The 15355-nt window shown below is 48.2% G+C and overlaps 1 protein-coding gene across 11 annotated transcripts in view; it reads right to left on the reverse strand.

The window, feature by feature from the left end:
* The window catches only part of LOC125294036 (IQ motif and SEC7 domain-containing protein 1-like), a 121298-nt gene that overhangs the window by 21692 nt on the left and 84251 nt on the right, over positions 1-15355 (reverse strand). For 8 of the 11 annotated variants that reach the window (XM_048242385.1, XM_048242384.1, XM_048242390.1 and 5 more), the window contains 2 exons: positions 2467-2746; positions 462-1741 (listed from right to left, as the gene is read on the reverse strand). In XM_048242385.1, the coding sequence (XP_048098342.1) occupies positions 462-1741; positions 2467-2746 (1560 nt within the window). Of the gene's footprint in view, positions 1-461; positions 1742-2466; positions 2747-3679; positions 4890-4920; positions 4943-11088; positions 11574-15355 lie in introns of those variants that run through there. The other 3 variants (XM_048242388.1, XM_048242393.1, XM_048242386.1) reach the window with 3 other exon arrangements.

Consider the following 15355-nt stretch of genomic DNA (forward strand, 5'->3'; position numbering starts at 1 on the left):
AATAGGCAGATGAGACAGAATCAAATTACAGCTGGCAGTGCTATTTCTGTCAATGATATTTCCATTCTGTGCTTTTCTCAGAAAGTGTTATTTGGAGAGGTTGTTCATAGGCAAAAGTTGTTTTATCAAACAAACACAATAATTACTTGACCTTATTCTAAAAAGACATCACATAAAACTTACATAAGTATAAGTATATGTAAGGTAATCATGAACTGGTTTAAAGAGGTAATTAGTAAGTGGAGTGACAATTTTCTGTTCCATAACATATCCATAACATATAAATATGGACTATTTAACAAAGAAAAGTCTACAATACACGTATTACTGAATGACCTGAATTGCTTCATAATATCAGTGTTCTCTTGAAGTCCACCAGTAATACACCCACTTGATATCCCCTTCATCCAATTCACAAGTGCACCTGCACTGAAACCACAGGCCAGAGAGGTGTTACGTACTTGTTGAAGAGGTTGAGTCCGATGCGGTAGTGGCGCTTGCGGATGACATCGTTGCTGAAGGCGGGCGAGTCCCAGCTGTTGCGCGTCTCCTTGTGGTACGTCTGCTTGCTGAGCGTCTGCTCGCGGAGGCTGTCGCGCGACGACGACTCCGAGCTGCAGTTGATGGTGTCGATGGAGTTGGACGTGCTGTTGATGCTGTCGTTGTCGCCGTCCGAGAAGTCCGACTCGGACTTGCTCTGGCGGTTGCCGTTTATGGCCAGGTGGCTCTCGAGCTGCCGGTGCCGGTGTCGGATGGGGTGGTCATCGTCGCCGCGTTGCGGGACGGGGACGCGGGGAGGTAGTCCGTGCGAGATGTGTTTGGGGCTGGCCTGTGGCGGACCGACCACCGTGCGCTCGAACACCGTCTGTCGCTTGACGGAGCTGCGCTCGGAGCGGTCGCTGAGCTCCACCGAGCTGTCGCTGGGTGGTTCGATGGTCAGCAGTGGCAGGTGGTCCACCCGCAGTCGCTGTTGCGGCTGCTGCTCATGGCACTCCACCGAGGGCGTGCTCCGGCAGCTCGTGTCCGTGTCCTTGTCGTCCTTGGGGTCGAGCGGCCAGTATTCCTGCGAAGAGCTGATGGACTGGCCGCGCTGGTCCGACTCGGTGCTGGACGGCTGGTCCAGGGACGAGCGCGCGAGCTGGATGGGCGGCGAGAGCTCCTCCTCGTCGATGAAGAGAGTCACGTCGCTGTAGGAGGCCATCATGTCGTCCAGCTTGTGCCGATTGGGCGCGTGCGCTGGCCTGATCTGGTACACGATCTCCGGCTCCACCTCCTGGCGACCCATCGCCTGCTCCGAAGGGCCCTCTTCGCCGTGGAGACTGCGACAGTTCAGCGCGTCATCGATGGACTCCGCCAGCGATTTCACCTGCCGGGAAAAGGCGTCCTCCAGCTCGGTGATGGCGTCCGTCAGGTCACTCTGAGCGGCCGGGGACGCCATGTTCCCAGAATCCTCCAGCTCGCTGCACTCCTCCACCATTGCTCCCAGCTGACCGCCATCGTCCGTCAGCGATACCTGCTTGCCCTCGAAGTAGGAGCTGTGGACTTTCTCAGGTCCTTCAAAGGAAAACTGCATTCTCATATTGGACAGCACGATCCTCCGAGACATGCGGTTCTCAGACATAGAACTCCTCAGGCGCTCAAAGTTTTTGTTCATCTGATACTGACGGAACGCCGTTTGGATGGTGCGTGCAGCATGCCGTGTTATGAACCGTCCCCCATATTTGCGTTCTAGCATCTCTACCTGCGGAACGGACAGAATACAAAATTATTTCACTCAACTTACAAAAACACACAGCTTACAAAAAATGTCATGTTCCCTGTTAACTTACAAAACACAACACCCAGCTTGCATTGCACTCTAATGTATAACATGAAGCAAATGAACACTAGATGAGGATCGGGATTGAGATCCAGGCAAAAGTCTCCTGCTATCTACAGTGTGACCATACAAAGTAAACATCTGTGTTGTTTCATTCTTCTTGAACCACTCCAAAGCCCTTTGGCATAGTCCCTGTGTTTACATTCCATTTCAAATGAGGCTTTCATTTCCAGAGCCTCCACAGTGACCTCCCACACCATAGCACAATACATAACCTGCAATGTTGAACAACCAGAGGCTGCAGTGTACAGTACATGATGTAAGTACTAAGCAGTCTGTGGCATCAGATCCCCGCCCTACTAAATCCCAGCCTTTATAGTGAAATGATGTATTTGTAAATCAAGCATAGTACATATATTGTTTAAATCAAATGAGCATTTTCAATTCATGTCATAAAAACGTCTCTAAGGTCTGTACTCAGTGAAGTAGAGTTGTGAGAAAAGAATCCACTCTTATCATAATTCCCTGAGTCTATTTTCTTCAGTGCAGTTACACTAACTGTCTTACTTTGGTAAATAATAACAGAGGTTTTCTTAGACTCTGAATGACGTGAAATGAGATGTCATGCCATGTTCCCATCCAGTCACCTGTTTGTCCTGGAGGTCGGTGGAGAGCTCATAGCTCTCGGAGAGCGAGCGCGAGCGCTTGATGGCCTCCTCCTCGGCCTGTTTGCGCAGGATGGACTGCGAGTGCTGCAGTTTGGGCCGTCGGGGCCTTTGTGGACCCGGCTGCACCGGGTGGCCGTAGATGGCCCCGTCGAACTGGTCCGGGCTGATGGACGAGCTGCGGGTCACTGGACCCTGGCTGTAGTTGGCGCCGCTGTCCAGGGACGAGCCGGGCTCACCGCTCTGGACATCTCCCTCCACACTGCAGACACAATAACATGCAGGTCGGTCAGTCCAGCATTCACAAAACCTTCACATTTATATAGTAATTGCTACGACTACTAAGACCATGGTCATCCACGTTGCAAGCGATGATTTTATATAGTCTATGGTTGCAAGTGATGAACAGCTTTCTGCTTGTGAAAATGACTTGCAGGTCTCCAGAGCGGCTCAGCAGCCATTGATTATTGCTTCATTTGGCAGACAGCTTTCTGCAAAACAACTGACAGCACAGGTACTCATGCAGGAAATACATGTGATTTCACACAATCAAAACCAAGACCTACATTGCATTACAGAAAAACACTGGTTGACTGTGTTTGACTGACTAACAATAAATGCCAAAATTGTGCATGGACATAAGCAATGGTCCTAGTTAGGCATTGCTTGATTGCCATGGAAGGAATTTTTATTCTTATTATTACTTCCTGTGACCCTGGATGAGCCATAATCCCGAGCGAGGAGTCGCTGTTGGTGTGTATCAATTTCACTCCACAAAGAGTGCATTAAATCTCCCATCTGAACACAAGCCTGCTTGTTCCCATGATCCAGTTGTTGCCACAACGTTGCAGTAGGACTAATTAATGTTTATGCTAAAAGCCCTGAAAGCAACACACAAATCCATTAGTGCCCATGTGAGTGAACATTGAACATGTCCTCTCCTACAAAACAAAAAGGTAAAAAAGTAAAATCACTCTGAGGCGCTCACTCTCCTTTTCATTCTCTCTCTCTCTCTCTCTGATAAAGCATACCTTCCGCAAAACCTCTGACAGGAGTGATTACTCTGCAGCTTTCCAAATGGTGCTTCACTTGCGAGTCAGTATATGTAAATATTAATGAAACGGGAGGCCCCGACCCCTTGGGCGCACGCAGCAGGCAGCCATTCACTTGAGAAGATTATCGGGGTGTTACTCACTCTGTGTCACTCTCTTTAGCGCTGTGCAGCGACCTCCTCCAAGAGGACCTCCGGCTGGCGAAGAACTCGGCACTCCTTCTCCAAAACCTATCTACCATTATTGTGCTGAGCGGGGTGGCTCAAAGGGCAGCATGCTTCCTGAGCGGAGGCAAAGTCTGGTCTGATGAGAGTGATCCCCGTGACAAATGGTTTACCAATAACCCTCACGTCACGTCCGACCGTCCTGTTTATTGACATCTCTGTCTCTTAGCTCATCAATTTCCAAAGCATGGCGACTCACTGGAAATAGGCTCACATGAAAGTGATATTAATTCATGATCTATCTTCAAGGAAACAAAACAATTCTCTATGAAAACTATAATGTCAGCATACAGAAGTTCTCTCTCGTTCTTTAGCTCTCCGTTTCTGAACAGGAAGCAGTCTTTGAATGTTGACCTCGCCTGAAATGTAAACGTGCCACACCTTTCTTTGATTTGTCCAGTACTCTCTCAGTGGCTGTGTGCACCATTAGATCATAGCGAAAGCCCCAGGAAACAAGACCTAATTAATTCAGGAATGTTTGTTTACAGACTAACTCCAACCGTACCTACCCTGGAACAACACCGGACTGATACAGAGCAATGCTGGTGCTTTATGAAGAACTTGCAGACTCACAGCTCTTTATGCCCATAGGCTTTGAGGTCTACCCTCCAAAACAAGTGTGACCATCTACTTTTTCTTAAGTCATCAAAGCCAAGTTGCTAATTATATTATGACACTGAGATGGCCTTTTAAATGCAGCATTCCTCCTGCAGGGGCAATCAAAGGTTCCATTTGTATTCTTGCTCAGTCAGGGGTCCGGCGCGTACCAAAATAAAAGTGTCATGTCCGATCTATCAGTGCAGATGAGTTATTAGATGTCTTGGGCAGTGGCTGGGAGTCAGGGTGAGGGTCAGGGTGACTCAGTATTTTTAGATTCGGGCGAACGAGAGCTCTGCTGGGGCACTTTTGCAAGCTATACTCAGCAAGTACACATACACATACACCCACACACACATGCACACATGCACGCACGCACACACACACACACACACACAAATGTACCCAAACTCACATGAGCACAGTTGTTTACAATCAAACACACAGACACATACACCGAAATATACACTCACTCACTGTCACACACACATAAACACACACACAGACATACACTAGAGCGTTTGTAGCACACAGGCAGACCCAGATAACTTCACACTGCTTACATAATGTCAGTTGGGCTGCATCTCCGCCTCCATCTGCTGTGGCATCGGTGCCGTGTGACGCACACCCGTCTCCCGAGCGAGAATAACACCTAGCACGCATGCTGCTGAGGCATCGGTGGCAGGGGATGGCCAGACCCGCTGGGCTCAGCGTGGCACTCGGATTGGTCCGCGCCGGTCCCGCTGCCGCCACGCCAAATTAAATCAACTGAACGCTGAAGCACTTGGCAGCATGAGGGATGGGAGGACTTTGATGGGCAGGGTGAGTGTTCTCTTTCCATCCCTTTCTCTTTCTCTCTATTGTGCTTTCTCTCTCTCACGGTCTGCTGTGTGTGTGTGTGTGTGTGTGTGTGTGTGTGTGTGTGTGTGTGTGTGTGTGTGTGTGTGTGTTAATGGAAAATAGGCAAGACAATAATTAGTGTCTCAATTTGATGGACATAAAAAGTATTGCCTCTGAGTGAGTGAGTATGTGTGTGTGTGTGTGTGTGTGTGTATGTATGCACTAATCAAAGTCAGGCAGTGACAATAATTAGGCTCCCACATGTGTGTTCACCAACCAATGCAAGCAACAGAAACTCTGTCAGAATGACAGCTGCGAGATGGAAAGATGGGTCTTTGAAGGGAAAAAAGAAAGAGCTTTTTTTCCCTCAAGCTGTCTGACGTACAGCAGCGCTGGTACATTCTTCCAGACAAAGCAGCACACAGCCGACCCAGATCGGCGCGACACGCGGACAACGTCCAGGCCCAACCCGCACCAAAACCGGACCAGAAATGCCCCAGAACTAGGAAGGGATTCACTTTGGAATTAGCTGCCTTCTGGCTTTATTTCTCCCTGTGTGTCCTTCTCCCGGCACACTGCTTCCCCATCCCCCCCTTTTCTCTCTTCCCTCTCTCCCTCTCTCCCTCCACACCTTCTCCTGTGTCACCTCAACACATACCACGCTCCACTTCAAATAAATGACTAAGATTAGCCTGACTCGTTTCTCCAGGTGAAGCACATCGAGAGAGATATAATATTTGGCAGACCAAGGTTATTGGCGTTAATAACATGACCTAGCCCTTGAGGTTGAAGCAGGAAAAAGGTGTGTGACCACCACGAGTGATAATTGTCAGCTACCAGGTGACAGAGAAATGTTATTCCTTTTTTTAGCATGCATATGCAAAGTACCACTATTTAACATTTAGCATTTGCATTTGACCTGACCTTGAAAAAATTCCATCTGTCAAAAGGCTTGTCTGGGGAACCTATTCCCTGAGAGCAGAGGCGTCTGGGATGCATCCAGCTCTGATGCAGGCGTGAAATCGCCCAATCGGAGCCAGATCAGGGCCAGATCTGGACCAAACGCAGCTGCTAACCAGGTGTAGCCAACAATGGAATAAAAGTGGCAGCTTCATGCTAAGAAACACTTAGCGTGGAGGGGAGAAATGTCATACTGCCGTGACAACACCGATCACATCCTGAGTGAGTCGGACAGTCTGCGCTGACTGCTGCCTGCTGGAGACAGACTCTAGCAGACGCTAGACCATTTGTTTAAGTCATCACTAAAAACTTGGGTTGAGCCCAAGGTTACTGGTCTCTGAGGGACTGTAGATACTATACTGCAAGGTACTGGAAAGATAGTGCAAGCTTAAAGACGACTGCATTTGCATAGGATTACTGAGAATTCTTGCATGCAAGTGGCTATTTCACTGAGACAAAGTGCATGTCTTCTTCTCTCTTTCTCTCTCTCTCTGTGTGTGTGTGTGTGTGTGTGTGTGTGTGTGTGTGTGTGTGTATGTGTGTCTGTGTGTGCATGTGTATACAGCTTGAAAGCAATCTCCAGGGAACAAACACACACACACACACACACACACACACACACACACACACACGAGAGCAGTGTTTTTCCTGTGAGGTCACCATAACCTTCTCACCATGCTGAGGTCATGAGCAGAGAACCTTCAAGAGAGCAGCTGTGTGAAGGGAGAGAGAGAGAGAGAAGAGACAGAAAGAGACAGAGAGAGAGAGAGAGAGAGAGAGATGAGGTGAGCTAGAGGACATCCATCAGAAAGAAATCTCCAGAGCTAATCCCCACTCACACAGCAGGCTCAGATGTGGTCCTGATCTGACCCTCATCACGGCCTCTTCCAGCATCTATCTGTGTGCAGCCCTCAGATGTTAGACACAGATTCGAGATTCGAGAAGCTCCAACAAATACATTTATATTTACTTACCACGATGCAGATATTTTTATTCAACGTGACTTACAGTGCAATTCAGATCTGTGCTTTCATCGGTATGTGGTACTCACGATCCTAGCTATCTTAGGTAAAGTCAGGGTAGATTAATTTGCCCCAAGTTTACAAATAGGAACTCCGACCTTGAGTGGCGTTTCATTGTGCCATTTATTGTGTCATTAAATTTTGAAGTAGATGGTCAGAAAATCTTGAAAAGTTCATGGAGGTCAAGTTGGAAAAATCCCTGACATGAGTTGTCTAGAACACACCATCAAACCCATGACATCTGTACAGACTAGCACACCACAGTGCACACCACAGTGGGCTTAATATCAACTAAGAGCAAAACAACTGACTGAGAATGCCACAAAACAGGCAAATGACACAACCTTTTTTCAATGGCTACATTTTTAAAACTAAAAGGACCAAAGGATGAAGGAAAACATAATCACAGAAAGCGCAGACAATACAAATAAAATACAAACACTGGTGAGTGTTATTACTCTTCTCTTAGACTTCCATCTTGACAGCCTTGACGTGAAATACCCACAGCACTCGGCTGCCAGACAGGCCCTTTCATGGTGCCCATTCTGTAAACAAGCAGGCGTGCATGAGTGCAGTGAGCGTTTGACCAGAGGTGTACCGTACCCTATGGCAGTGGTGGATCATAACGGTCTCATAAAGGCAGAACGAAACGAAGCGGACCGAACCGAACCTGAGGGCCCAGACCAGCCCAGCGAGGCCTGGACCTTCCTTCATCTACCCCACGGGCCCCGTTTACACTGGTATGTCAGCTGCCAGTAATTTGCAGCAGAGGCCCGAGGTGGGCTGGATGTGTGTGTGTGTGTGTGTGTGTGTGTGTGTGTGTGTGTGTCTGTTTTGTGTAAGTTTATCTGTGTCTGTGTGTGTGTGTGTGTGTGTGTGGTATGTTACCTTCACTGTGTGTGTGTGTTCAGGTCCCTCCTGGGCTCCTGAGTAATGTGCCTGAGGTTACTGCTGCCCTTCACAACATACAGGAAAGAATTCCAGCATTCCCAGGGTTCCAGAGCCACACACACACACACACACACACACACACACTAAAAAAGCATAGGAGTTCTGGGAATGGAAGCTGTTAATCAGGTCCAGACGCAGGGCTGGGTGAGGTTGGGTGTTTGGTGCCTCCACCTCTCCACCCCAACCCCCCCCCCCCCAACACACACACATACTGAGGCTCACGCCTGTCAAAGGCGTCCGCACCAAGACATCGAGAGAGACGCTCCGCAAGTGGATTAACACATGTGCAACCCCCTAGCCCCCCCACAAAAACACAAACAGCAAAACAGATGTGCTCTCACTCACTTGCTCACTTCATTCACTTGCTCACTCACTCACACACTCACTCATACACTCACTCATACACTTACTCATACACTTACTCACTCACTCACATACACATACACATACACACTCACTCACACACACACTCTCACTCACTCTAGTGGAGGTGAGAAAGGCAGGGTCTTAACGCCACTGCCAAAAGCAGTTACACGGGTATAAATTGGAACATTTTATACACACATAAAAAAAATACAACCTACTCATTTTCAAAATGAAACCACACGGGTCATATGAACGAAGTCAGTTACATTCCTTACCAAACCGGAGCTTTTGCACTGACCAGGGTGTATAGTATATTATAATGGAGCTATTGCACTGACCAGGGTGTATAGTATATTATAACGGAGTTGGCAAGTGAATGGCGGATCTGGCCAGACAAACGTGATCATTACGGGAAGCCAGACGTTATGCAATTGACAGGAGCCCAGTCAAAATGCCCCTCCTGTCTGTCCAGCCTAAGTCCAAACACCCGTCTGCGGTGGAATCTGTGGGTCAGGCCCATCTGACCCATCGCTTACGTCTGAGATGGCAGCTGGTTTGAGACAGACGGCTGGCTGCCCAGAAAGTGCCTAGCAAGTGACCGTCGTGGTCCCCGTCTCTTCAGTCTCCCAACGAGTCCCCAGCACAGGCCATTTCCTCAATGGCCCAGACAGCATTGCAACTTGACACCGCGCCTTCCAATAGATCACAAGGGGCTTTGAAAGGGGAAAAAAAGGACTCCCCTTGGCTAACATCAGTGTACTGGCTCGCCGACACGGGGAAATGTACTTCAGAGTGAGCCCGCCATAAGTCTTCAGCTGGAGCCCCCCCCACTTCACATGCTGTATGGTCTTAATAAGAACACAGAGACGGAGTGGGGAAACACATGTGGCTGGGTGAAGCTTGGTTCCTGCCAGAGTAGTTTAGCATAGGGGATGAAATTGGTTCAGACTCCTCTTGGATTGGACTACACGCCCCCACACCACACACACACAAACAGACACACACACACACACACACAATGTGGTGATGTGAGAACACACTCACACACTCTCTGGATAATGTTTTTAATCAAGCCACTCTGCCTCACTCACATAAAGGAAGTGCGACTTGTTTTTTTGTGTTGTGGATGACTAGTGTTCTTCAAGGAAAAAAACATGAAAGGGTGCGATTGGTGCCAATTACAGGCGAGGAGGTTTGTTTTGCCAGAAGGGCTTCGGAGCCATTGTGTAAACATCTGTAAGGTTTTCTAAGTGCTTTACGGGAAGATGTGATGCACTGAGCAGGAAGATGGCAGGCCAGTTTGGATGGAGAGGCACAGTCACTCAGGGGCCCAGGGATCATAAAAAAGCATTCATGGCTGGCAACCCCACAGCACTTCCTTTGATAAAATCCCCTTGGCAAACTGCTTTCACTCTTGTCCCCTACCACGCAATACACCTTACAAGATGTAGTCTGCCATTCTGGTGAAGGATTGCTGATATTTGTGGTGAAAAGCCAATGAAGTCCTGAAGCAAATTGCTGATTGGCTGAAACTGTTAGGACATCTCGGTCCAAGCCACGGTGTTTGTTTCTTGTTTACAGTCAGAATTGCACTCAAAAAATAAACAACAACATCCAGTATACGTACACAGACACTGATCAGACAGCTGGTGGAATGTGAGGAGCAATTTGCTGGATTTGACAAAAAAGTGTATTGGATTGGAATCGCAAACTGCACCTTTAAGTTTTCTTTTTTAATAGGATCTGCCTCATTGGCAATGCATCTCCCCTTCTAATTAATAATGCAATCTCCCAGTGTCTCTCACACACAAACACAAACACAAACACACACACGCACACACACACACACACACACACAGGCCTGGTAAACCATGCACCTGTCCTTGGCACCAAAGCCATTAGAAAATGCAAAGTCACAGGCAGCAAAGACAACCGCCCGGCAAGGCGAACAAGCAAGCGATCGAACCGACCAACCAACCTACCGGGCTTTCTAAGAAATGTCCTCTGTGGTTAATGAGCCATGTTAATATGAGGGGTAAATGTTCTGAGCTGTTTTGTAATTAACACTGGCAGCATGCTTCAGTGTTGGTTACCCAGAGTCTGTTCAGGTCAGGACTCCAGTGTGCTTGGACAAACATGGCACAAGAAAGGAACACACATGGGCAACTGACATTGCATTCGCTGGCAATTTCCAGAAGCACAACTTTCCGTCAGTATAGCTGAATGTCAAAATGCCCCTTATTCATTCACTGTATAGAGTGTACTGTTCATTTCTCTAAGCCGGTTACAATTATTTAATCACACAGATCATCTGTTAGTCCGATCAGCTCAGTTCATTAGCTTTGGGAAACTCAGACCGCTATAAAGCAGGCAATGATATTGCACCACCATGATATTATGTCACACATTATGTGCAGCCGTAAATGAATAATGTACAGTGTCAGTGTCACACACAGTGACCTGTTTTTTTTGCTCCGCTTACATGAAGGGACAGATAGCACACATACACACACATACTGTAGACACACACACACAGACACATACACATGCGCAAACACACACACACACACACGCCTAATCAAGGTGCCTTACCAGTTGTCGGGCTCCAGCTCCAGAAGAGACTGGGTCTTCTCCGAGGTGCAGTGCAAACACCACATGTTGACCTGCGATCAGTACTAGCGAGCTCAGGCTTCCTAACTGCCCCCAACACTAGCATCGCCCTACAGCCCAGCGGCGACCGCCAGCGAGGAGCCCGGTCGGGGAGCAGGGACGCAGCGCGGGGAGAGGGCAGCGGAGGGGAGAGCGCAGACGGATCGCGGAGGAAGGCAGACCATGGCTCCCGTCTGTCACAAACAGACGGATTGGCTCAGCAGCGCTTCAGTGCTCTCTCTCTCTATCCTTCCCTCTTTCTGTCTCTCCGTCTCTAACTCACTCGCTCACTCACTCCGTTACTTGCTCTCTCGCTGCCTCACTTGCTATCTCTCCCATGCGTACGTGCGCTCTCTCTCTTTCTTTCTCTCTCTCTCTCTCTCTCTGTGTCCCTCGTTCTCTCCTTCTTTCTCTGCCTGCACTCAGAGCCAGGCTGCTGGCAGAGTGAGGGGGGTGGGTGCTAAAAGGGGGTGTGTGCATTGTAGCCAGGGAGAAGAGGGTGAGAAAGGAGAGAGAGAGAAAGAGAGAGAGAGAGGAATGGAGGGAGGGAAGAATGGAGGAGAGAGGAATGGAGGGAGGAGGGGGAGGTGGAATTCCTCCAGCACGACGCTATGCGAGTGATGGAGGGAATACAAACGACCTACAGAAGGTGAGCTTTTTGGAGGCCAGAATATACAGACCACCCCCCACCCCTCTCTCTCGCTCTCTCACTTTCTCTCCTTCCTTTCAGAGGGAGGAGGATGAGAAGAGCACTCTGTAAATATCAGATAGAGAGAAACAGACAGAGTGGGAGTGAGGAGAGGAACATGTGCGAGAGACGGTGACAGAGCGTGTGTGACTGAATGTGAGAGAACGAGAGAGGGGAGAGAGAGAGAGAGAGAGAGAGAGAGAGAGAGAGAGAGAGGGAGAGGGAGAGGGAGAGAGCCCTAGCATGCATAAGTGAGAGTACTCACTGGAGGATTTTGCTCCTGGTTCAGTGCTGTAATGTAAGTTGGATGGCAGGAAGGTTGGCTGAGCAGAGGAAGCACCTCTATTAATAGCGGCTTTCAGAGTTTGTTCACGGCCATGTGAACGCTCAGTACCAGCCTTACTCTCCATCTCTTTCTATCAAGCCATCTCCATCTGTCTCTCTCTCTACCTCTCTCTATCTATCTCTGCCTATCTATCGATCTATCTATCTATCTACCACTCTCCTCATTCTATCCATCTTCATATATCCATCCTCACCCCTCTCTGCTCTGTCTCTATCTGTCTCCCATCCATCTCTATCTACCTTTCTCACTCTCTCTATCCCTCTCCTTTTCTCTCTCCTTCTGTTTACCTCTCCCGGTCTTCCTCCTTAGCCTTGTCCATGTTGTCTTGCTGCTTTCACAGACCTGGACCGAGGGGTATAGGATCTGTAGTAATCCCAGTCCGGACCAGACCAGTCCTACTCTGTACCCGGCCATGACTCAGGCGCTCTGCTCCACTCCACTCCACTCCACACAAAAACATAAACACACAGGCACACAGAGACCGGGAGTCTGGGACACGGAAAAACCGTTGGGCAGGACACATTGGTCTGATAGTCTGGTCTGGTCCACACACACACACACACACACACACACACACACAGGAATGGGAAAGTAGACCATGTGAGCTGCCCGAGCCATACTTAATCAGGAGATTTCTTTTTCTTTCTTTCCTTTTCAAATGTTCTTAGTTAGAGCTCAGATGTGACCTTTCTCCAAATAACCCAGCTGTGGATCGCTCTCATGGTTTTCTCTTGCTGTTTAATAGGATTGGGGGAAAGGGCATTCCTTCTGGTACTGGCTGCCCAGACGTGGAAGCTACTCAATCTCTAATAAAAGACCTCAGGCATCCCAAAACCCTGTAGAGCATTGCAGTCACCATCCATACAGTCCAGCTGATGGCTAAGCTAGACTCGGCCCCTGATGCCCAGGCTGGATGACCAGCTTAAAAGTGCAGGCCTCGAATCTGGCGAAGATTGTTGATATCTGAGCAGAACACCCAATTACATACACGCCTCACTTCAGTGGTCCTGAAGCAATGTTATTGCACACACACACACACACACACACACACACACACACACACACACACACACACACACACAATACAGGTAGAGGACAGCTAGAGGACAGTGATGCAAAATTCACTGAATTTAACAAAAAATATAGGATTATAATGAAGGACGAGTCCGTTCCTGCTGCTGCTGTGTGGACTATGGGGGTATTCTGTGGGTAATGGCGGGTGGCAGAAGCCTGGAGAGCTGGGGAAATGTGTCCCAGATGGCCACGGTTTACAAGGACACCAATCAGTACCATGCTCCTCTGCGTGAGGGAGGCTGCTGCTGACGCACCCTAATTAGATGCCTGAACTCGGACGCCGAATCGCTCCCTCCCTCCCTCCCCCCGCGGAGCGGAAAGAGAAAGAAAGAGGAGATGGCTTCCTTTGGGATTGTGTCTCAAAGACTTCAAACAACAGATCACGAGAAGGGGGAATGTTTGGGTAAAGAGCTGTGCCTATGTAAACATCTGGGCCTTGAAGCCCGGCGTGGAGATAACAGCAACAATGACGGGTATGTGTGTGTGTGCACACGTGTGGTGTGTGTGTGTGTGTGTGTGTGTGTGTGTGTGACTACTTCAGGCTCTTTAAAGCCACAGGCACTGTGCTGCAGCTGTTTGTTGTTGTTATACCAACTAACACATACTGTACACACACACACACACACACACACACACACACGCACACAGAGCATCGTTTTGGTTACATGTCATTAAGATTCTCTTTATCATTATTATTATTATTATTATTAATATTATTATTATTATTAGTAGTAGTAGTAGTAATATAAATAGCATCCCCTTCTTTCCCTCCCCCTTTTATTTACATTCTCTGATAACTTTACTAATTTCACTCTTTCTCTCTGCCTCTCCCATCGTTATTCTGCCGGGGCCCCATTGGATGGCTTGGGAGACTCGGTCCTGGTTGGGTCCTGTGGGTTATCTATTGGCCCTGGGCCCCCCGGTGTGCACCCTCCTCATACGCTCATGCACACGCCTGTCCTGGAAGCACACAGCACCTTTTACTCTCTTTTAATCGCAGACTACATGTTAGGTGACATACATAAACAAAAACTACAAAACAGGCTAGGGTAAGAGGGAGTGCAGGTAGATGCCTCATCAGGTGTCTATCTGCATGCCTCACTTATTTTAATGCACACATTGTTGAGGCATACATCTTACACAGGGTAAGTGTGGTGTGCATGGGGAAATCCTGACAGATATTCACCATGCATGCCCACTTCTTTTAATGCTACATTCTAGATAGACCCCTCAACCTAGCCATTCACATACTGTACATATTTAGGTCAAGAGTGGCGGTTGGGTGAAGGTCTGGGGGCGAGGTGGTTGGTCGTGGTAGTGGGGATGTGTGCATATGCTGGGGGCCTGAGGCTGTGATGGGTGGCACGAGTCCCTCCCCTCTGTCAGCTGCCGCAGTATAACTGCAGGGGCTGGGTGGAACTTCAATGTGGCCATTAATGGGTGCCCAGGTTGGCAATCAGTCAGGCAATCAACCAGGCAATCAGTTATTCCTATTTATTATACTTATCATTAATAGAATAATTACAACTCCTCTCCTCTGAAAACCCTCCCTCTCTCCCTCTCTATGTTCCAGCTTCTCCTCCCTGGCCCAACAGCAAACCAGCCTTATACATACATAGCGCACACACACACATACATCCTCATACTCACTACCCCTCACCCCATCCCCACCCCATCCCAACACCACCTCATTCACACTCTTAGGAGCTACCATCCACCCCTCCCCTTCTTTTCATTCCGGTCATCAATTTCATCCCTGATAATCATATCTGTAATCATCCTGGGCCATAAATCATCCTTAGCCTTTCTGTTATTAATGTTATGTTGTGTTATGTTTGTGGAGCCAAAGTCAATGTGATGTCTTGTTAAGTTACAGTATGTGTTTATGTAATGTACGCCTGTTTGTCGGTATGTAGTATCTCATGTGCATGTCAGTGTGTTGCATTTTCTGTAATGTCAATGATGTTTGCAAAAAAAAAAAAAAAAGATTCTCTTTATCATATCTCCATACAGGGGGATTTCCGTGAAAAGTAGACTTACAATTATACTTCACTTCATGCAATCGTAACATTTTATTTCCTCATTTAAATAAACACCCACAT

This window comes from Alosa alosa, chromosome 4 (genome assembly GCF_017589495.1).
Source record: "Alosa alosa isolate M-15738 ecotype Scorff River chromosome 4, AALO_Geno_1.1, whole genome shotgun sequence".
In the NCBI taxonomy this organism is placed as follows: domain Eukaryota; kingdom Metazoa; phylum Chordata; class Actinopteri; order Clupeiformes; family Clupeidae; genus Alosa; species Alosa alosa.